The 24,091-nt window shown below is 39.9% G+C and overlaps 1 protein-coding gene across 1 annotated transcript; it reads right to left on the reverse strand.

Annotated features, from left to right (window-relative positions):
• Positions 1-302: 302 nt before the first annotated feature.
• LOC111168105 (17-beta-hydroxysteroid dehydrogenase 13) lies at positions 303-13,958 on the reverse strand. Its single transcript, XM_022561667.2, has 7 exons — positions 13,749-13,958; positions 11,909-12,016; positions 10,762-10,893; positions 8,928-9,034; positions 6,702-6,839; positions 3,197-3,313; positions 303-1,233 (listed from the first exon to the last, which is right to left on the reverse strand). The coding sequence occupies exons 1-7, from the start codon at positions 13,956-13,958 to the stop codon at positions 1,143-1,145; spliced, it is 903 nt and encodes a 300-aa protein (XP_022417375.1). The 3' UTR covers positions 303-1,142.
• Between the last annotated feature and the right edge of the window lie 10,133 nt (positions 13,959-24,091).

A 24,091-nucleotide genomic window follows, 5' to 3' on the forward strand; every position in this document is an offset into this window, starting at 1 on the left:
GGCTCACAGAGACTCAGAGATTAGAAATCAAAACTCCTAATTTTATAACTACAAGAGGTCATTTTGTAAAAGCACAACAACACATTTATCATTTGTTTTTAAGAAATTGTTTTTATTAATGATTTGTTTTTAATGAGGATAAAATAGGAGGATAGTTGATGTAAAAGCAGCCTATAACATGTGTGAAAAACACAGAAAACAAGATTATTCTTGGTGGAGTTGGAATCAGATTTTTCTTTCTATTAAGAAAAAAAAAAAAGACCACTCTCTTTTCCCCTCCATCTCTCAGATCTGTGGTGCACTATTAGGTAGCCAGCCTAGTTCCTTCCCCTGTGTTAGCTTTCATTTTTGAAGCTCAAAACTGTCTAAACATCTCTGGTACCAATGATATGTGAAAGCATAAACTACAAAGAAGAGGTTACCATGGGGTTAAAATTTTAGATACTCTGAGATTCAAGAGAGAGTCACCTTTTATAATGTCATAGTATTTTAAGAGATTATGAAAAGGGCAGAAAGCGTGGAGGGTCCACTCTTGGTGGATATAAGAGCTATATAAGGGACAGAATCAGGCGAGAAAGCTCTGTTTGGGGCTGATGAAAAATTGAGAAGCTAGAGAAAGCTCCCAAACATTGAGTTTCATAGGAGTAATCTTTCTGCCTTTTGGAGCACAGCTGCCTGCTTAACTTGATCTCTAACTGCTCACTCACACTGTGTACTTGCTGACATTCTGTGGCCTGGCTACAGTTTGGAAGACTACTTTAAGAACAGTCTTAAAACTTCCCTCTGTAAATAAGATCTTTTTGTATTTATGGTCAGGGAGGTAGCTTTGTCCACCTTTAAACGGAAAGAAAAGAAATGAAATCTCTTAAAGAAAAATGACCCTTTTAAGTATGTTTATGTAAGCATAGAAGTTTTTAAGAGGCATGGAATAAAAAATGGATCTGACTATTAAAACTACAGAAATAATCTTGAGAAATAGAAAGACAGGTGATTAGTCTTGTTCATTTGACCACTGCTAATGTCAAACCAATGTTTTTAATATTAATGGCATTGAAAAATGTGAAATAGAGCTTTGAAGCATTGACTCTAAACTTAGTTCCACATCATTAAGGTGCATACGTCTCAGCCTGGAGCACATTTATTCATTTCATTTTGGTTTTGTGGCCAACCACTGCTTCAAATTGAATATCCTGTACATGATTTATGGCTGCCAAGGCACGTTCAGGAAGAAATCTGTATGAAAAAAAGATGAAAAAATTTCAATTTAAAATCTTTGACACCAGAGTTCTTTTTTGTTGTCAGTTAAAAATACCCTGAGAGTTATCTGGTTTGCATTTAGTTTTCTTCTGTTCTTTCTTCACATCTACCTCTCTCTTTTTTTGTGTGTATCTTTTAATACTCACAGTTCAAATATTATGCAAATATAAAGAAAGCACTGATATATACAACTCTTCTCACCTTCTCATATTAGTAAACTATTATATGAAATCTTATGTGAGTAAAGACCTAAAACTGAAGATCTAGGCTTATTGCTGTAACTGTCAATGAATCCTGATGCTAAGAGTTCACAGAGCAACACCACCAGAATCCATTCCATCTGCCTCTCCACCTCTCCTTGAGTTTCTACTTAATATCTATTGATATTATGCCCTCTATAATAAGGTAGACTAAAGTACTTTAAAAACAGCTACTCCCGGGCTTCCCTGGTGGCGCAGTGGTTGAGAGTCCACCTGCCGATGCAGGGGACACGGGTTAGCGCCCCAGTCCGGGAAGATTCCACATGCCGCGGAGCGGCTGGGCCCGTGAGCCATGGCCGCTGAGCCTGCGCGTCCAGAGCCTGTGCTCCGCAATGGGAGAGGCCACAATAGTGAGAGGCCCAAGTACCGCAAAAACAAACAAACAAACAAACAAAAAAATGGCTACTCCCTTTGAGGAGCTTATTGTTTAGCTAAGAGGCTAAACAACAGGCTCAGATGGTTTCACTGTTGAATTCTACAAAATGTTTAAGAAGGAAATAATACCCATTCAACACAAGTTATTCCAGAAAAGAGAAGAGGAGGGAATACTTTCCAACTCAGTTTATGAGGTAAGTGTTATCCTGACACAAAAATCAGACAATGACATTACAATGCAGGGTTGGTTTAATCTTTAAAACGAGTCAGTGTAATGCACCATATGAACAAACTAAAATAGAAAGACCATAATACCTTAACATATTCAGTAAAAGCATTTGAAAAAATCTGTATCTACTCTTGATGAATATGCTCATCAAAGTAGTAATAGAAGGGAACTTCTTCAACCTGATAAAGAGAAAATGAAAAAAATCTACAGCTGATATCATTCTTAATTGTGAAAGACTGACTACTTTCCTCTGAGGATCAGAAACAACACTTGGATGTGTGTTTTCACCAATCCTCTCTGACATTGCATAGGAGGTTCTAGCCAGTGTGATAAGGCAAGAAATAAAAAACATATAGACTGGAAAAAAAGAAGTAAAAGTATCTTTATTTGCAGGAAATATGATCATCTGTGTAAAAATGTCTGTTAGAATCTACAAAAAAGCTACTAGAAGTGAGTTTAGCAAGGTTGCTAAATACAGATCAAAGTGCAAAAATCAAATATATGCTAGCAACAAACAATGGGAAATAGAAAATTTAAAAAAATTGCCATTTGCAATAGCATAAAAACCATGAAATACTTTGGGATAAACCTGACAAAAGGTGTGTAAGATTTGTACACTGAAAACTACAAAATACTGTGTAGACATATTGAGAAAGATGAAAAAATAAAAAGATACCTTGTGTTCTTTGTGCTCTTGGATTTGAAGACTCAATATTGTTAATATGTCTGCTCTGCCCCAATTGATCTATAGATTCAATGCAGTCTTAATCAAACCCCCAGCAGGCTTCTTTATAGACCCTTTATTCTTAGCTAGTTCACCATATTGCATTCTCTCTTTAAACTGTCTTTCCTTCAGTTAGAATAGTCTCTGGCAAAGACTGGCCAGAGGTAATAGATGGAGTAGAGAAAATGAATCATTCTCTTTTTATAGATTGAGTAAGGTAATAGTAGAGGAAACTTAACTCTTCTCCCCAGGCGTGGAGAATTTCCATGGCAAATTTCACAACTGAAAAACTCTCCATAATGATAGCTCTATCAGTGTTGTAGTATTTTAGGTGTTTTGTGCTGTACTTACCTCTCTAGTGTTAGGAAGATACTGAGATATGATGGAACAAAAATCATTTTCTTATTGGTAAGTATTCCATCTATCAAGCTTCTTGCAACTTCATTTGTCTCCAATACAGGGAATAGTCTGTGATTAAAAAAGAAAAGTTTGGTCCCTTTTTGTTGTTTTTTATAATTAGCAAAAGCAGGAAAATTATCTTTTCACTAATTAGGATTTAAAAGCTTCCAGGGGCTTCCCTGGTGGTGCAGTGGTTAAGAATCCGCCTGCCAATGCAGGGGACACGGGTTCGAGTTCTGGTCCAGGAAGATCCCACATGCCATGGGGCAACTAAGCCCGTGCACCACAACTACTGAGTCTGCACTCTAGAGCCCACGAGCCACAACTACTGAGCCTGTGCACCACAACTATTGAGGCCCACAAGCCTGGAGCCTGTACTCTGCCACAAGAGAAACCACCACAATGAGAAGGCCGTGCACCACAATGAAGAGTAGCCCCCGCTCGCCGCAACTAGAGAAAGCCCCCACGCAGCAACGAAGACCCAATGGAGCCAAAAATAAAGAATAAATTAAATAAATAAATTTATTTAAAAAGATAATAAAAAAAAAAGCTTCCAGGATTCACTGCACAAATGCCACCTGCCTTCCCTCTCCCATGCCACATTGATGTTTTGTTATCACAATCTACTACTTTCACATCCAGTAGGTGTGTTTCATGGCTCACTCAGTCAAAACATCAAAATGGTGGTGAGGAATTAGATATTAGAAGAGAAGAGGAGCCAGGCAAGGAAGAGTAGTGGGTAGGACTGATCAAAGGACAGAAAGGAAACATGTGGCATCTTTCTTCAGGGCTTGTTAGATATAAGAAGAGAAATCTATAGCTAAGTACACTTGCTTTCTTGTGGAGGTATCCCACAAAGCTGGATTGTTTTGAGGGCATTTAGTACTTGAGATTCACTGCTGACTTGCCTATGCTGAAGTTTAATGAGAGTTCAAGACATGCATAGGGAGTATTACATTACAACTAGAGGTGTGACCTTGATTATACTGAAGACTGTATACATGGGTTCTTGAGAAGTATTCATAACCACAGGCCAGTATAGAATGCCCATTAATGCAAGATGATGACAGGAAATTAAAATGTAAATGGATTGAAAGTATTGCACCAAAGTTAAGTTGTCTAGGCATAGGCTGAATGGCTTAGTGAATACAAAGGTTGTGCGGAGGAGTTAAGTAAGTAGTGACTGTTATAACTTCCTTCCCTGAGATATCATGTGATTTACTTCAGATTATTATGTGATTGAGGTTTCCATGACTTTGAGTGGCAAGCCAGCAGAGAGTAATACAAATCAATAGTTTTCTAAATTATTGGGTACTACCTCTTCCCTCCCTGATTTCCCCTACCTGGGTCTATCAACCCTGTCTCTGAGCCAAGCCTCACATTAGTATATGGACATGTTAGCCTTTGCCAAGGAAGTTCAGAATCAGGTAGTCTGGGTGAGACCAATTCCAAATTTTCAGCATTGCCTGGGTCAGTCCCTAGGGTCACCCCCAGGAACCCACATACCCGAGGTCATATTAGCCTTACTCTTGTCATCTATTTTGCCTTCCCCTCTGGAAGACCTGGTACTCTGGGCTCACACTAAGCCTGAATACTTACCAAGAGGATTTGTATTGGGCCCAATTTCCTATTTAAGAAAACTGAGCCCAGAGTCCCAATTATATCATTGTATTTACTTACGTACAGTACCGTGTACTTGTTAAGTACTTGTGTTCTAACACAGTTAAGGACTCAACTGCCAGGGAGTGGCTACAGCTCTGGAGATGACGCAACTAATTCAGAGTTTCAGAGTCAGTAGCTTCAAACGAGGCTGAGCTTAAAAGGGAATTTGTTAGCTCCTTTGAATATTTAGGACTAATTCCTTTCCAATAATAAATTGGCTTCAGATTAGCAAGCTCAGTATATTTTGCTAACCTGTGGCAGAATGTTTATTAGAATCGAGGCAAATGGTGAAGCAGGTGTATTAATTTTAGGGTCCTTATCCTCACCTTTCCGCTTTTTTCCTCTTTTCAGGGCCAATTTCTCCTCTCTTATCGTCTCAAATCCTCCTTTACCAGAAACAAAGTACTTGGTCAAGAAATCCACCTTGGACTTCCCTGGTGGTGCAGTGGTTAAGAATCTGCCTGCCAATGCAGGGGACACAGGTTCGAGCCCTGGTCCTCGAAGATCCCACATGCTGTGGAGCAACTAAGCCCGTGCGTCACAACTACTGAGTCCTCGTGCCACAACTACTGAAGCCCGTGTGCCTAGAACCCGTGCTCCGCAACAAGAGAAGCCACTGCAATGAGAAGCCCGCGCACCACAAGCAAGAGTAGCCCCCGCTCGCCGCAACTAGAGAAAGCCCGCGCGCAGCAACGGAAGACCCAATGCAGCCAAAAATAAATAAATAAACTTTAAAAAAAAAGAAAAGTTCTCAGTTTAGAAAAAGAAATTCACCTTGACTGAGGGGTTAAAGACTCAGCTTATTGCCGCTTCTAGGAACATTGGTTTTTTTTTTTTCTTTTGCGGTACACGGGCCTCTCACTGTTGTGGCCTCTCCCGTTGCGGAGCACAGGCTCCGGACGCGCAGGCTCAACGGCCATGGCTCACGGGCCCAGCCGCTCCGCGGCATGTGGGATCTTCCCGGACCGGGGCACGAACCCGTGTCCCCTGCATTGGCAGGCGGACTCTCAACCGCTGCGCCACCAGGGAAGCCCGGAACATTTGTATTTTAAAGGAGGACAGGGTGGTAGCCATGATCAAATGCATGTGGTTATATTTACTATGTCAATGTTTTCCAAACCTGCCTCCAGAGTTACCTGGTTTCCTTGTAAACAAAGCAAAACAAAGCAAAACATTCTTGGAGCTCATTTCACTCTACTGAATCAGAATCTCTAAGGAAGAGCCTAAGAACATGTATTTTTATGTAAGCACAGTGATGACGCTTAGGATCAGGCAAGTTTGGAAGATGTTGGAGTACTTTGTGCTAGCTCTGTGGCCAGTGCTGTCGAATATGGAAACGGGGCATATACCTGTGCCTTTCCATACTCTATTGAGGAGGATGAACTGCGAGCGGGAGGGGGGAGGTGAGGTAACATTCGTTTTGGGGGTGTGGTTTCCAGGAGAGGACACTCTTGCCATCACCCCCGAAGCACACCTCTCCATCCGACCCACCCCCATTCTCACTCCCTCTTAACACCTGCGTGTGTGTTGAGTCTTTCACCTGGACAAGAATAAATACGCAATGCCTGATTCATTGGCAGCTGATCATTTCTACTAGCCCCTAATGCATTTTTCCCCTTTGTTCATCTAATTTCAAAGTGAAAACATAAAGGCAATACAATAACATTAATAAGAAAAAATGTTTTTCCTTTTTTTGTTTTCTATTTTCTCAGTTGACCCACCTAAAAATTTCTCATGTAGGTTTCATACCAATTTCTCATGCCATATTTCCATCTTAACTTGATTTTGACCTTACCTTGTGCTTGGGTTTTTGGTGAACCCAGTATTCACAAAAACTGGGCAGAGACACGAGGTTTTGATACCAGTTTTTCCCAAGGCTTCAAATTCTGATGTCAGAGCTCGGTGGAAGCCAACAGCAGCAAATTTGCTGGAACTGTAAGAGAATTATCCACCCCTGTTAGCTAAGGGAAAGTGAAACATTCCTCAGCTTTCTGTGAGAGGAAAATGTTGATTTTGTTTGAGAACAAATAAAAGCCAAACCCCCAAATCTTCCACTTGGTCATCTATTTTCATTTACATTTTTTTATCTGATTTCACTGAATTTACCGATTTTTTTATTAGCGGTGATAACAATAGAACAAATTCTAATAACTTTGATTGACTTGCTTACTGCTCATTCTACCTATAAGGTTTTTCCATTCAATCTTTAAACTGTTTTCTAATCAGTTTTTACTGCTGTTTTTATTTTGAAAAATATGAATCAGGAAAATCATGTTTAGAAAAAATATGTAACTAATATCTGTATTAACAAACTTCTGTGGGACTCTACACATTTCTCCTCTCTCTCTTGATAGTTTCTCTTTTGAAATGCGGAGTTCACTTTGGCTTCTTAATTTCATTGTGAAGATCTGGAGTAAAAAGACTTCAGGTGGTGTGGGTGCGTTAGTGTGTGCAACCTTCAACATATTACTTTGTCTTCTTCCTTTGATTTTCTGATCTTTAAAATGCTGGTAATAGGGACTTCTCTGGTGGTCCAGTGGTTAAGACTCTGTGCTTCCAATGCAGGGGGTGCAGGTTCGATCCTGAGTTGGGGAACTAAGATCCCACACGCTGCACAGTGCAGCCAAAAAACAAAAAAATAAAATAAAATTCATCTATAAAAAGATGCTGGTAATAAAATATAGAGCCATCTTGAGGATTAAATCAAATAGCATATGCATAATAACTTTATTACCTATAAGGAGCTATGTAATGTTAATTGTATTTTTGACCCAGATGACAAGAACCATAAAGTTAAAGGCTGGCTGCTTTCTTAAAGGAAAAGAAAAAAGGAAAACAATTATTACATTGGGTTTCCACATTTCTAAACATTAAAACAATATAAAATGTTTAATCTGTGAAATTCTGATTTGTGGTTTAAGATGGTAGAGGCAGCTTGAAACAACCATATGTATATGCAAGGACACCTTAACCTACAGTGAAAATTAACTGCATCTGTGACTACATTTGGTGTCAGAAATAATTTGGTCCGTGACCAAATTCAACCTTGAACATGGATGTGTAGGTAAGTAATAAACCAACTAACTACCCCCCCCATCCCCACCCACTGATACACATGTATTGGCTGTTACAAAAAGAATTGGCCAAAATGTTAACAAATTAAATTTTTCTGAGGTTGATATAAGACCAGAATAAGGAAATGAGATGCCATTGAAGGAGTGTATGAAGAAAAGATATTTTGCAAACAGTGTGTCTTTAGGGAGTTCCCACTTTCGTCTCTTTATGTCCTTGGTAGAGCATGGAATATGCTATCTGCATCTTTTAATATGGTAAAGGCTTTCTCTCAATCCCTCTCTCTCTCTGTCACACACACACACACACACACACACACACACACAATCTTTCATGGCACAAGCACACTGAAAAATGTTTTGATCCAGGAGCCACTCTGTTTAGCTTATCTTGGGCATGCAGGCCATGGCATAGATTTGTGTTTATTTGGACTTCCTTATATTTTGCTTCTTAGTCTGTGAGTTCCTTCTTTTTCTTTTCTTTTCTTTTTTTCTTTTTTTTTTTGTTTTTTAGTTCCTTATTTCCTTTATGAGCATCTACTCATTCCAGGATACAATGGAAACATGCTTGGCATTACTGTTTTCTTTCATTGCTCCGTGGAGGAGTTTTCAGAAATCTAAAAATATTTTAAATGATTTTTCATTTAAAACCAGTTTCCTTGTTTTAGGAGAAGTCATTTTTAAGAGTTTATTCTAAACTACTGTATACATTCTGTAAATCCAAATTATCTGCTATGAGACTTTTTATAGCTTTTATTTTTTGCAAGGCATTTGACTTTTTGTTCTAAGAAGATTCAAAAATGAAGAAAACACAATTCTAGCTCTCCAGAAATAAATAAATAAAATAAAGAAAAATAAAACAAATTACCTGTTATGAGGACTGGAATCTGAGGTCTAATAAAACCTTAAAAGTGTAAAAATATATAGCACTGCTAGAAAGTAATACTTACCAATATGGAATAATATAAGGAATCACTCCGTGGCCGCATACTGAAGCCACTGTGACAATGTGGCCATGGTTTCTCTGCATCATCGCTGGAAGAAGTGCCTTTGTGATCTTCAGGATCATTGCAGAACCAAAAGAAACAATGACACAGGTGTTAAGTTTCCAAATTAGGTAGTTTTATTTTATTTTATTTTTGCGGTACGCGGGCCTCTCACTGTTGTGGCCTCTCCCGTTGCGAAGGACAGGCTCCGGATGCACAGGCTCAGCGGCCATGGCTCACGAGCCCAGCCGCTCCGCGGAATGTGGGATCTTCCCGACCGGGGCACGAACCCGTGTCCCCTGCATCGGCAGGCGGACTCTCAACCACTGCGCCACCAGGGAAACCCGGTAGTTTTACTTTTAAGACAAAATGTCATTTAAGACAACTTTTTCGATGAAATGAAATACGTGCCAAGATTCCATGATTACTTCTCCACCGATGACAGAAATGAAAAAAAGATGAAAACAATTGGTTTGAGCTGGCATTGAGTGCTGTGCACTGCATACCACATGCCAAGAACTCATCTTAATATCCCTCTTCTTCCCTTCAGAGGGAATCAAAAATCTCTTTTATGGATCCATCATCTAAACGATATTATTAAGGGAAAAATTCAGAGTTTTCAGAGCTGAGAAAATTCCGTATGGTAATCTGGTATCATGTAATTTTTTGTTTGTTTGTTTGGGGCTTTATCTTGCTAATGAGAAGAGTTAAAATCTTGTGTACCTATATCAAGTTGAGCAGAAAAAGCTGAGTCCTGTACTGACCCACGGTCATTATGTACCATGATTAGATTTAGTATCTCCCTATTTGTAATACTGTGCATTATATGTTGATGTTACAGGAAACAAAAAGTCTTTCTTTACCTCCAAAAAGCTTTACTGTTTGGTGAGAAATATCAATACTATTTTATGAGACTTTTATAAACGCACCCTATGGACCCTGTGCAAATTCATAGAGCCAGAATTGCCAAACCAAGCCACCCCCAAACTCCTGACCCACAGAAGCTGTGAGAGGAATATGAACATTTATTCTGGCTTTAATCCACTAAGTTTTGATATAATTGTTATGCAGCTATAGACAACGAATACATGGGGTCTCTAAGTAGTTTGGTGGGCATAATAATTAATTCTCATTAGCATGTGTGAGGGGCTTGGGAAAATGGGGGAACACATCTCTTTTTTTCTTCTCTCTTCCAGAATCCAGATCTGTCCTATGTTCTACACTAATATTGAGGCACTGGAAGATTAATTCATATAAATGCTCTCTACAAAGACATATTTCAGTCTCTCACAAAACCAAACAATTATAAGAGGTCTGTAGAGCCTTAACTCTAGGCTCCAGCCTGACCTAGAGCTTTGCTCAGAGTTCCAGCCAGAAGAACCCCCAACCCCTATATAACCCAAGTAGTGAGTTATTTGTCCTTTCTGTTCTAAAATTCCATGACATGAGGTCACAAGTGAATGTACACTGTATGTATTTTCTCTAAAGCACTGAAAAGGTGTACACTGACAGTCCTTAGGAAAGCTCCATGAATATTTTTTGAGCGCCCAGTACATGCCAGGCTTTGTGTTAGGTACTGGTGGATAAGGCAGACTAACTAGCCTACATTCTGGTGAGTCGTGTACCCTTGAAATCTGTGCCCTTCTGTCAGAGACACGAATATTGGATGATTGTTGTATTAAGCCAAAGATATGGAGTTTCCCGTCCAGAAGGAGGTGAACTCAATTATGAACTTCATGTACCTTAAGAGGAATTGTCAGACATACACAAACTAGGAATATTTATGACTCACGCTCACCCAAAAATGTCCTAGGATGTTGACCTCAAAAGTTTTGGTAATCTCTTCATCCTTTGTACTAAGAAGGTCAGCTGGATATATTGCCCCAGCATTATTCACCACGATAGTTACATCACCCACCTCTTTCTTTACCTGTTGAAATAGAAAGAACACATTCATTGGGTGTAGTATCGAAACTTAAAGTTTTGGGGCTGATATCATCCAGGGATTAGATTCTTTATTCTGTTTGATGAGATGTCTCAGAGTTCAGGCAGGAAAGAGCTTTAGTCCAAAGAGTGGTTGCCAAGGAGACACTGTCATAAAGCTGGGGTAAACTGTTTTTTTTAACAGCTAAATTTCAGTACCCAGTACAGCATAGATATTTTTTGAAACTTACCAATAAAATGAAATTAATATTTGTGTTGATTGATATATCTGTTCTAACCAAATATTTTAAAAGTGCTAATTGAGTAATCCTGTTTTCACTACCTAATAGCTACATGACCTTGGTCTGACATATCAGTTCTTACCAAATATTTTTAAAGTACTAATTGAGTAATCCTGGCTCTGCCACCTACTAGCTACATGACCTGGTCTGGCTTAAACCCTCTGAATCTGTTTGCTCACCTGTCAAGTGAGGTTAAGAGGGTTATTGTAGGGATTAAATCAAAGGGTACAACCATTTTCAGAGTGCTTGGTCCATTGTATTTGATATTTACCCTTAAAAATTGTTATAATAATTATTAATATTATATTTTCTATAGAAGATTAGATTGGCACCAACATAAATAAAATCTCAAAGAGGAAATATTTAAAGGAAAAAATAAAGGAATTACTGCAAAAGTAATAGGACTAAAATGAAAGTAGAAAGTTATCCTTTTCCCTGGTGATAAATCTTTTCTCTGTCACTCTGTGCAGCTGCTCAAACTTCTGACCAGAATGAACTCGATTAATTAATTGATTAATTAATTAATTAATAGGCAGAGTTGAGTGGATTATATGGTAGGAAAAGGTCTATGTCCTTCCTTGTTCACACAACTACCTCAGTTAGCAGAGGCTAAAAAAAAAACCAAATCTAATTTAAATTAGGCAGTCACAAAGAACCTTTTCATATTCCATGTAAGGGGACACAAAATTATGGGAAGAAATTTGTATTCTGAAGTCTCACCTGGTTTACAGAGTCATAAATCTCTCCTCTGTTACTGCAGTCTACCACAAACACATGTGTAATGGCCCCTAGTTTTCTGCATTCAGCTGCAGTTTCCTCAACGCCATGCTGTAATTGTAAAAAACAAATTCCAAAAGATGTAAGTCAGTGAGGGGACAAGAGTGAGGGAGAAAGCATTGGAGAAGAAATTTTTTTTAAGATTAAAATTCACGTCCAAAATGTCCCACTTGTTTGTAAGCAAATTTCCTGAGAGGCACCGCTTGCCTAACTCGCAGAGATTATACCTGGCTTTTCTGCCAGGGAAGGCTCATGTTAGTCTCACGTGTTTTCACTTGTTTTGCTACATTCTCATAGCTTAAAGAACATGCTTGAAAGATGTTGCTCTTTGTGGTGTCATGAAAGGAGATGTTTGAGTATGGAGAAGAATACTCAACAATATACTTAACATATGTTTGTTGAGCACCAACTATGTAATAGGCAGTAAAGCACCTAGCAGATTGTAAAAATTTTAGGATTGCGTGCATGTGAGAGAAGGCACGAAAAATTTCTGTCACATATTCTTCTTTGTTTTTTATTTGGTTTTTGTCTTGCCAGACCTTTAAAAACTACATTCCTAGCTCTAGGGCCAGGTTTGGTTCATTGGCTGTAGTTTGCTAACCCCTGTTCTTGCCTATCCTGTGAGGTACTGGGTTGGCCAAAAAGTTTGTTCGGGTTTTTCTGTAAGATGTTCTGTTCAGTTTTTCTGTAAGATGTTCTTTCTGTTACAGAACATCGTACAGAAAAACCCAAACGAACTTTTTGGCCAACCCAATATTATCCCCATTTCAGATAAGGAAACTGAGGCTGAGAGAAATTGTCTGCTCAATTTAAACAGTTTGGAAGTACCCTGGCTCCTGAGTCTATGTTATCAAACTTGCATATCATGGCATAAAAATCACTGCTAAGGTTTCAGTTATGTTCCCTTCAACAAACCATCCTGGTCGGGACTTCCCTGGTGGTCCAGTGGTAAAGAATCTGCCTTCCAATGCAGGGGACGCGGGTTCGATCCCTGGTCAGGGAACTAGGATCCCACATGCCGAGGGGCAACTGAGCTCTTGCGCTACAACTAGTGAGCTCGTGCTCCTTTACTAGAGAACCTGCGTGCAAACTACAGAGTCCACGTGCCCTGGAACCCACGCGCCACAACTATAGAGCCCATGAGCGCTGGAGCCTGCGCACCACAACTAGAGAGAGAAAACCTGCATGCCACAACTAGAGAGAAGCCCTCATGCAGGAATGAAAGGTCCCACATGCTTCAATGAAGATCCCATGCCACAACTAAGACCCGGGACAGCCAAAAATAAATAAATAAATAAATAATAAATCTTAAAAAAAAAAAAGCTATTGGGTGCCATGACCATAGTCCTCTTCCAACTCACTCTCTGCAACTAGATATGGTGGGTAATATGGCACTTCTACTTTAAACAACAACAAAAACTACAAAAAACCCATCCTGATGCATATGTAGAGTAAGGCTCCAGGGAATTTAGTTACCAAACTTCGAGAAAGACAAATACAAATATAAGCAAATGTTAAGTCAAATAAGTTCGGGCCTCTCACTGTTGTGGCTTCTCCCGTTGCCGAGCACAGCCTCCGGACGCGCAGGCTCAGCGGCCATGGCTCACGGGCCCAGCCGCTCCGCGGAATGTGGGATCTTCCCGGACTGGGGCACGAACCCGTGTCCCCTGCATCGGCAGGCGGACTCTCAACCACTGCGCCACCAGGGGAGCCCCAAGTCAAATAAGTTTTTAAACACCTGTCTCACTTGTAACTTTAAAAGGTGGGTAAATGAATCCAGTACCTTATTAATGTCCCACAGAACCAGTCTGCTCTTCCGTTTTGCAAATTCATAGGCAGTATGCCTTCCTATTCCATGCCCAGCTCCTGTAATGAGAACAATCTCTCCAGCCACAGATTTTCTCCTCTGGGGAATGAAAACCTTCACCAAGGATTCTAAGTAGGAGTAGATGATGATGATCAGAAGCAGGAGGAGATCCAAGATAATATTCATGGCTCTGCTCTGTACTCTTCTCCTCTGGTTCAGTCCCTGTCTAGTCCCAGCAAAGAGCCACCCTCTTCAGAGAGCTCCAGGGAAGAGCTGTGTTCCAGGTGTTGATGGGACTGGAAGAGGTAAGCTAGATTTGCAGGCAGGCTTTGTCCATGTGTTCTAATGCGTTAGATGCACTTTGAGCTTTTGAAGTGGTATCAATTGCTAGTAAAAACTTGGCACGGGGACAAGGGAACTCAAGAGAAAGTCCCCTCTGGATTTTCTTTTTGGTTGTTGTTGTTTAATACTATATTTTATTAGTTTTCAAGCACTGATTTGACATCTATATACCTTGATTTAAAAGTTGATATTTTATTTTGTATTCGGCTCATACTCAATTAAGTTTAAAATGAATGCAAGCATAGTATAGGGCATAAGTCATTTAAAGGTAAACCGTTTATCATTGGAGTGAAATCAGGTCATGGGATTTATGGTAGCTAGCAGTTCAATGAAATGGTGCCCTCTTATTGTATCTATCATTCCATTTCTCTACATTTGTACCTCCATCGTCCATGCCTATTCCCATGTGCTAATTGCTATTACATTCCACAGTAAAGGCATAGTTTTAAACTTCCTCTACTTTCAGGAGGCACACTTTTCTTGCAGTTCAGTTTCTGAAGAAAAATGATCAATATTGGGGCTTCCCTGGTGGCACAGTGGTTAAGAATCCGCCTGCCAATGCAGGGGACACGGGTTCGAGCCCTGGTTTGGGAAAATCCCACATGCTGCGGAGCAACTAAGCCCGTGCGCCACAACTACTGAAGCCCGCGCACCTAGAGCCAGTGCTCCGCGACAATAGAAACCACGGCAATGAGAGGCCTGCACACCGCAACGAAGAGTAGCCCCTGCTCTCTGCAACAAGAGAAAAACCCACACGCAGCAACAAAGACCCAACACAGCCAAAAATAAAGTACAATAAATTTATTTAAAAAAATCAATATTTATTACTGTAGTGAAATCAATACTCTGATTTATTTGCCCAAAGTTAATTAGGACCAATTCTTTTTATTCTGCTAATAAAAAAACTCACTTTTTTAAATTCAGGAGAAACATTAGCACCTTTCTTTTATCATTCTTAAGCAGCTCTCTGGCATAATATGGACTTACTTTCTGAGAAGCAGTTCTGTTCTATGTTTCACCATGGCAACTGAAAAAAAGATGCACAACCTAAAAAATGAGAATTATGTTTTATTTGGTGGCCTGAGGACTATAGCCTGATGTTGTACCCTCTCAGACAGTGTACTGCTCCAAAGAGGTAAAGGAGGAGCTGATAGGGATAGAGTAGGGTAATCAAATAGTTAGTTTAGGGAATTCCCTGGTGGTCCAGTGGTTAGGATTCTGTGCTTTCACTGCCGAGGGCGCAGGTTCAATCCCTGGTCGGGGAACTAAGATCCTGCATGCTGCATGGTGCAGCCAAAAAAAAAATTAGAAGTCCCACTAGGGGACTGTAGATAGAGAGGGAACTTTAGGGGGCTTTGGGAAACCACAGTAAGTCAACGATCGCTCAAGAAAGCAAAGGGAAAATATTGAAACTTTGTGGGCTTGCTTGACTTATGAAACAGAGCAAATCGCTTAGCAGCAAAGCCAGACAGGCTTGCTTAGCAACAAAACCATGCAATGGAGGCATGAGTCATGCCTGAAGACAATAAAACAATAGTGGAAAAATAAGGCCTACATCCCGCCCAGTCCTACATCCCGCCCAGTGAATGTCAACAAGTTAATGACCCCCTAGGACATGCTCTCTTCACACATAAAAAGCAGTAATTTGGGAAAGGTGACACTTCAAAGTGAAAGACCGTCATTATACTGAGACCTGAAATAATTTTTCCATAGCACCATGACAGTCCCGGATGGGCCACATAGTGCCAAAAACTCCCCCACCCAACAGGTAGGAGGAGTTGATGGAAGACTCGAAGGAGGAAGAAGATGGTCTCCCCCCACCACCCCGCTTTTCCTTTGATTATAAAAATGTAACCCACTAATGCTTGCTTGCCTGCCTGCTTGTTTGTAAGCCTCACAAGTGTCCTATTCTAATAAATCACTTCTTAACTATCACTTTGCCTTTTGCTGAATTCTTTCTATGCTGAGACAAAAAGAGCCAGAGCTCGGCCCGCCGCCGAGATGCATTTCTCTGGTTTCAGAGCCAGGATATATAGTAGTTTTTGCTGGGAAAAAAATGTAGTCAAACATCAAAGTTTATTGCTAATCACACAAAACAGACATCTCAAGTTAATAATTTTAGTGCTTTTCTATGTATGGGAAGATGCAAGAATCTGGGCTCCTTGACATTATTCCTTTGATATGCATCTTAACTATTTTGGGCCAGTATCCTGTCTTTCTCTATCCTGAATTCCCCTCAAGGTGCATGGTTGGGCAGCTGCAGTGGCTGATGGCTTGATGGAGAGCAACATTCATTGTTTACAAAATGGCAGGCAACAATTCTTTGTCCACAACCATGAAATTTTACCTCTAGAAATAATCCTAGAGATACTGCATCAGCTAATGGTCGCTTGGTATCTCTCTGTGAAATGTTTTTGGTTTTGTTTTGTTTTTTAATGAAGGAAAAGAAGAAAGTAGAGATATTATCTTAAGGAATCTTAAAGCATGGACTGACCAAGCTTAGTTTGATTGATTTATTCATAAAAGCTCAGTTATCAGTCTCAATTTGCTAATCATTTTACATGAGATGCCCATTTCCCTGAAAACCTCTTGTGTTTGTGGGAGATTATACGTTATATCAGTTCCCTTTGTGATAATTTGGAAAAGAGCATTAGACCAAGAGCCAGAAGTATTCACTTACAAGGGGGTGTGACTTCCAATGCCTCAAAAGTGGAAACAACTTAAGTGTTCATCAATGGATAAATGGATAAACAAAATGTGATATATACATAATAAGGGAACAAAATTTTCCACCCCGAAATGTGCCTCCTTGGCATGAAGATTAATTTGGGCTGATTATTTTTAAAAAAAAAGACTTGGGAAGTCTTTCTTTTTACTTCTCCATAAGCTGCCTAAAGAATTTAGATAAAGGGCCTATTCCCAGAAGACATGATAAATATATACAATGGAATATTACTCAGCCATAAAAACTAATGAAATGTTGCCATTTGCTGCAACATGGATGGACCTGGAGGATATCATACTAAGTGGATTAAGTCAAACTGAGAAAGACAAATATTATGTGATATCACGTATACGTGGAATCTAAAAAAATAATACAAATGAATTTAGTTGCAAAACAGAAATAGACTCACAGATATAGAAAATAAACTTATGGTTACCAAAGGGGAAAGGACAGGGAGGGATAAATTAGGAGTATGAGTTTAATAGTACACATTACTATATATAAAATAGATAAACATAAGGATTTACTGTATAGCACAGGGAACTACATTCAATATCTTATAATAAGCTATAACAGAAAGTAATCTGAAAAAATATGTATAACTGGATCTCTTTGTTGTATACTTGAAACTAATACAATATCTTAAATCAACTATACTTTAGTTTAAAAACAGCTATGGAGATGAATGGTGGTGATGGTTCCACAAGAACATGAATATACTTAATGCCATTAAACTCTACTTTTAAAAGTGGTTAAGGGACTTCCCTGGCGGTCCAATGGTTAAGACTCCATGCTTCCAAAGCATGGGGCAGGTTGGATCCCTGGTCTGGGAACTAAGATCCGACATGCTGCATGGCCAAAAGATTTAAAAATAAAAAATAAAATAAAATACAAATAAAAATGGTTAAAGTAGTAAACATTACATTATGTATATTTTACCACACACACAGAAAAAGTGGCATGGCTTCAAGCAATTCTTTTTATTTTTTCTATGTCTCACTTTTCTTATCTGGAAAATAATGATAAAAATAAATGCTTCTGGGTAAAATGCTTTTACCCAACACAGACCTTTACCAACACATCATAAGTTCAAGCTTCCTCACATACCCACACACAAGGGGGATATGAGACTCAGATGAGAGAGCATGTATATGAAGTAGATTTTCAAGTAGTAAATGGTTATATAAACCAAATAATAATAATAGTAATAGCTTAAATTTATTAAGTGCTTACTATTTTCCATAGACTGATATAAGGGCTTTATGTAACAACTTATTTAATCCTCACAGGAAATATTTGAGGTAGGTCCTATTAGAATGAACATTGTACAGATGAAGAAACTGATGGAAAGAAAAGTGAAGTAACTTGCTAAAGTCACATAGCCAGTAAGACATTGAGTTAGGATTCAGGAAGTCAGATTGCAGAGCCCCAACTTTTAACTTAGACCAACTAAGTTAAAACCAGCCAGCCAAATAGTTCTCAACCAAGGATACTTTTGCCCCAAAGGAGACAGTTTGTCATGACTGGAGACATTGTTGGTTGTCACACCTCAGGCATGCTAGTGGCATCTAGTGGGTAAAGGCCAGGGATGCTGCTAAACATCTTACAATCCACAGACAGCCCTGTGCATTGAGGGAAAGAATTATCCAGCCCCAAGTGTCAGTTGTACCAAGGTTGAGGCATCCTGACCTAGGCTATACTATATCGCATTGGAGAGAGTATAGTTGGCTCTTTAAGTTTTAACCCTGAGTGTATTTATAAAAAAAGAGTACTTGACTATATCAGTCTGCATGCAGGTTTGCAGTGATGTTTATATGGATCCATTTAAATATTTAAATGTTAACATAGGTGATTTAGATCAGACTTCATGCCGGCTGCAACATCAGGAATCCATTTTAAGGTTGAATGCCTCTAAGTTCAATATTTCACTTGCTCAGAGTGGGCCAGACCAGAGGACTCACACCATGCAAATTCATATACTACTGATATCCTTCTAAAAGGCAATGAAAAATTTTATAGCAGAATCTAGATTCTTTTACCTTCTGGGATATCTATATTATCCAAGAATTAAGAAACTTTGAGAAAGTGAAAATCACTTTGTTAATGTTACTTAGTTCACATTATGCTCAAATAGTTTGGATGCTGAGAAATTTCATTCAGACTGAGATCACCTGGAAAACTACCTTTTATTATTTTTTTTGTTATCTTGGGGTGAGAATGTTCATATTCCTCAAATACAGGTTTAACTTTCTCAACAAATGCTAGAAACATAGAATGTACCCTCCCTTTTTTTTTTTTAAGAGTTGAAGAGTTTTGTTTGCATGTCTTCATGACATCATTGGCTTCATTTCAACAAATTTTCGTAACAAGTAAAAACGTTTAGTTTACTCTGATCACATGTTACATCAGTTTTTTCCTACTGATATGAATGAAGGCACATCATGTTTATCATTAATTTCTCTTTGCATTACATTTTAGGATGAGTTGCTTTTGGAAAAATTTTGTTGACTAAACTAATACCATCTATAACATTTAGATTCTTATTGAACTGAAATATTTTTTGAATTTAGTCTGCTTTTTTTTCTCTTTTAAATTAATATCCCTCTTGAGAGCCACCCCTCTGTCAATTTTAGAAATGTAATGATTTTTACACAAGTAATGATAACCAGAAAGGGAAAAAGATGGAATAGCATAACTAGCGATTTATAACTTGGAACACAGATAATAATGATGGTAATATTAATCATAGCATTTACATAGCAAAAGAAAGGGAAGGAAAAGGAGAATGTGGAGAGAACATTGGCAGAGGTATCATCCGAGTTGGACTTTACCTTCTGAGCAGAGCCATTCTGTGAATGTCACTTGCACACTGTAGAGCTCAGAAGAGTTGATATGATATTGTAATTGATAATGGGTAGGTGGTATATCATGGTGTAAAGCAAGATCAACGCTAAGTCATTATTCCTTTGGAGGCCATAAGATGAGGAAGTTATGGAATCTGTGCACATTGTTTTAATCCACAGTTTGTTTAGTCTAACTATAGTAATCTGCCAAGTAGAAGTTTGAGAATGTAATCTTTTCAAATAAATACTTTTTTTCCCCCTTTCTGGAGGGGTTCATTAGTTCACCATCAAGGATTCTGTGTACTGCCAAATTGATAAGGTGAGAAGGGGTTATCTGGATGATGAAGGGGATACGAATGTTCCAGACATAGGAAACCAGGTGTATGGGTACCAGGAGGTGAGAGATCATGGTACATGCAAGGAATAGGAAGCTCTGTCTTGGAGCACAGAGTGTCAGGTAGAGAGAAGATAGAGACACAGCAAAGGCTTAATCTCTCAGAGTCTTAACAACAGTGAGGGCTAGTAAAAGGTTTTGAGTGGGAGACTGCTATCATCAGATTTAGAAACGCTGCAAGCTGGAGATTGCATTGGAAGAAGTGTAAGAAGAGATGAAGGGAGACCGGTTAGGAGGTTTTTCAGTAATCCAGGTCAGAAATGATGGTGATCTGAATGAGGGTGGTACAAAGGAGATATTTAGGAGCTAGAATCATGGAAGAAATATGCATTCATTAAAAAAATATATCAAATACTTGGTATGTTTTATGGGCTGTTCCAGGCATTGGGGGTATAGCAGTGAACAAAATACATAAAAACAAATCACCTCCTGGACTTCCTTGGTGGTCCAGTGGCTAAGACTCCGAGCTCCCAATGCAGGGGGCCTGGGTTTGATCCCTGGTCAGGGAACTAGATCCCCCATGCCGCAACTAAAGATCCTGCGTGCAGCAACGAAGCTCCCATACGTGGCAACAAAGATCCTGCATGCCATAACTAAGACCCAGAGCAGCCAAATGAATGAATTAATAAATAAATGAATATTAAAAACAAAACAAATCTCTTCCCTTGGGAAGCTTACACTCTAAGGGCAATGTTGACAATAAAGAGCATAAGTAAGCAACATATGTAGCATGCTCCATAATGATAAGTGCCAAGGAGAAGATTAGAGAACAGAGGAAGAAATGCAAATGTGTGTAGGCTGTGTAAGCAGGGTTGCAGTTTTAGGTATGGAGTGAGAAATTCTGAAAAGACCTAAGGAAAAAGACTTAAAGGAAAGAGGGAGCTAGTTATGTGGATATCTGGAGGAAAAGGTTCTGGAGAGAAAAGAGTAATGTACAAAGGTCTTGAAATGGGAGCATGTCTGGTGGGTTGAGAAACATCAAGGGACTAGTATGGGGCTTCCCTGGTGGCACAGTGGTTAAGAATCCGCCTGCCAATGCAGGGGGCACGGGTTCGAACCCTGGTCCGGGAAGATCCCACATGCCGGGGAACAACTAAGCCCGTGCGCCACAACTACTGAGCCCATGTACCACAACTACTGAAGCCTGCATGTGCTCCACAATAAGAGAAGCCACCGCAAGAAGAAGCCTGAGCACCACAACAAAGAGTAGCCCCCACTCACTGCAACTAGAGAAAGCCCGCGCACCGCAACGAAGCCCAAACGCAGCCAAAAATAAATTAATTAAATAAATTTAAAAAAAAAAAAAGGGACTGGGCTTCCCTGGTGGCACAGTGGTTGAGTGTAAAGGTATTTTGTAGATGTGGTTAACATCTACAATCAGCAGTCTTTAAATAAAGTGAAATTATTCTTGATAATGTGGATGGGCTTCACTGAATCCATTGCAAGCCTTTGAAAGCAAAACCAAGCTTTCTCTGTGCTATAGACTGAATGTTTGTGTCCCTCCGAGGTTCACAAGTTGCAATCTAACCTCCAATGTAATGGTATTTGGAAGTGTGGTGTTTGTCTCAGGGTCCAGCAAAGAATCATGACATTAGAGCTATACAAAATGTAGCCAATATTCAATTCACAAATCACTTGGTTTTTGCACAAAACACAGGTTAGTCAAAGTAGGGAAAATAGGAAAGGGGTTAAGAACCACTCCAAGGAGAAGTCTGGGAAGGAGGCATCTCAGCACAAGCAGTGGTCTCTGGTCCTGCTGCAGGTTGTGAGCGGAAGTCGCCCTCTACTCTGACAGAGCCTCCAGCACCTGTCCGTCTAGAACAGCTCTCAGCAGGGGGTATCGGGTCCTCTAGTGAAGAGCCTTCAGTGGGTTCATTTCAAGGAGTGTGCAAGAGGGGTGTAACGATTATGCCCCAGGGGGTCTTGTCTCTATCAGTTACTCCTGTTCCAATGAACTCTTCCTGCGGATGCTGCCTCCAAGATTCCTTATTTAAAGGAACACAATTTATCACTCTAACACACTTGCAGTTCTATACCAGTCGTTTCAAAACAAATAATATTGAAGTTGACATTGGCCATTATAACTTGGGGCCTTTGGAAGGGCCTTTGGAAGCCCTCACGAAGGAAATTAGTATCTTATAAAAGAGACCTCACGGGACTTCCCTGGTGGCACAGTGGTTAAGAATCCGCCTGCCAGTGCAGGGGACACGGGTTCGAGCCCTGGTCCGTGAAGATCCCACGTGCCTCGGAGCAACTAAGCCCACAAACCACAACTACTGAGCCCACGTGCTGCAAATACTGAAGCCCGTGCGCCTAGAGCCCATGCTCTGCAACAAGAGAAGCCACTGCAATAAGAAGCCTGTGCACCGCAACGAAGAGCAGCCCCCGCTTGCTGCAACTAGAGAAAGCCTGCGCGCAGCAACGAAGACCCAACGTAGCCAAAAATAAATAAATTAAAAAAAAAAAAAAAGAGACCTCAGAGAGCTCCCCTGTCCCTTCTGTCCTGTGACAACACACCGAGAAGACAGGCTGGCTGATTGTGAACAAGGAAGCAGGCTCTCACCAGACACTGAATCTGCTGGTGTCTTGATCTTGGACTTCCAGCCTCCAGAAGCATGAAGAATAATTTTCTGTTGTTCATAAGCCACCTGGTCTTTGGCATTCTGTTACAGCAGCCTGAACTAAGACACCCTAAGAAGAAATTCTGCCTCAAGACTGCAGTATCAACTTCTGCCCAAGAGTTTCCAGCCTGCCAGCTTCCTCTACAAATTTCAAATTTTATAGCCTCCACAATCATATGAGCCGATTCCTCAATTCCTTGAAATACATCTGTCTCTTTCTCTCTATCTGTCTGCCAGTATGTGTGTATATAAAACCTCCTACTGGTTATGTTTCTCTGGAGAATCCTAATAAGGTAGTAAAGTAGCAGGTAAGAAGACTGGACAACATATGGCCTTGTAGGTCATGGTAAGGACTTTAGCTTTTACATAAGAAGTTAATGAAGGATTTTGAGCTGAAGCATGACATGATCTCATATTTCAAAGAGTCAATCTGGCTGCTGTGTTTGGAGTAGCAGAAAGGGGTACAAGGGGTGAGGGAGACTTGGATTGGGGGTAGCAGTGGGGATGAAAAGGTGACAGAATTCTGGATATATTTTCAAAGTGGAGCAAACAGAATTGTTTTCATGATGGATATGGGAGTGAGAGAGAGGAACTGAGGATGACACGAATCTTTTTGGCCTGAGCAACTAATTAATGGGGTTTGGAACAGGTTTGGGAGAACATTAAAAGCTCACTTTCGGCAATGCTACCTTGAAATGCCTATTGGCCATATGGGCAGAGATATCAAGAGGGCACTGGATATCTGTCTGGTGTTCAGAGGGAAGATTTGGGCTTGGAAGTATAAATGTGGGAATGATGATTGATATTGAATGTGTGTGGGATTAGGATGTTGGTGAGGTGAGAGATGAAGGTGAGGGAAGAGGAGGCAGGTATAGCTCCAGGATTCTGGCTTAGACACTCGTTAAAAGTGTCATTCTGTTAGGGAACACAGATGGGGTAGAGAAGATGCTAGGTTTTCCATGTGTTGATTTAAAAACATCTATTTAACTGGAACTGGAGATAATCTAGGAGCCTATGTAATCTAATTTGATCCTTTTATAGATGAAAAAACTGAGATTTCAGAAAAGCTAATTTGAATTACATTGACCAGTGCTCTTTTTGCAGTTCTAGGGTGCCTGTAATTATAGGGACAACTATAAAAGTAAAAGGCACATCTCCCCAATTCTGAGGTTGACCTAGTCATCCCTAGACCAAAAAACCCCCCAAAACCAAAGAACTCAAGTGGTCAGATTGGCTCTCAGGTCAAGTGGAAACTCCTATCTATTTGGGGGAAGGATTTGATGTCCAGTGTAGATTACGACTATTCCAATATTTTCAGGCTCAGTATTTTAATTTCAAGAAACTTTACCTATTTATCTATCATCTATCTCTCTATCTATCTATGTGGCTTGTGG

Source organism: Delphinapterus leucas, chromosome 5, assembly GCF_059928025.1.
Source record: "Delphinapterus leucas isolate spDelLeu-1000000601 "Yukka" chromosome 5, BTC_Dleu_Yukka2, whole genome shotgun sequence".
Taxonomy (NCBI): domain Eukaryota; kingdom Metazoa; phylum Chordata; class Mammalia; order Artiodactyla; family Monodontidae; genus Delphinapterus; species Delphinapterus leucas.

Coding starts and splice junctions, on each gene's coding strand:
- LOC111168105 (XM_022561667.2), bottom strand. CDS start 13,958: ATGAATATTATCTTGGATCTCCTCCTGCTTCTGATCATCATCATCTAC. Junction 6,840..8,927: donor CCTTATATTATTCCATATTG/GTAAGTATTACT, acceptor ATTCTCTTACAG/TTCCAGCAAATTTGCTGCTG. Junction 1,234..3,196: donor ATCTTCCTAACACTAGAGAG/GTAAGTACAGCA, acceptor TTTTTCATACAG/ATTTCTTCCTGAACGTGCCT.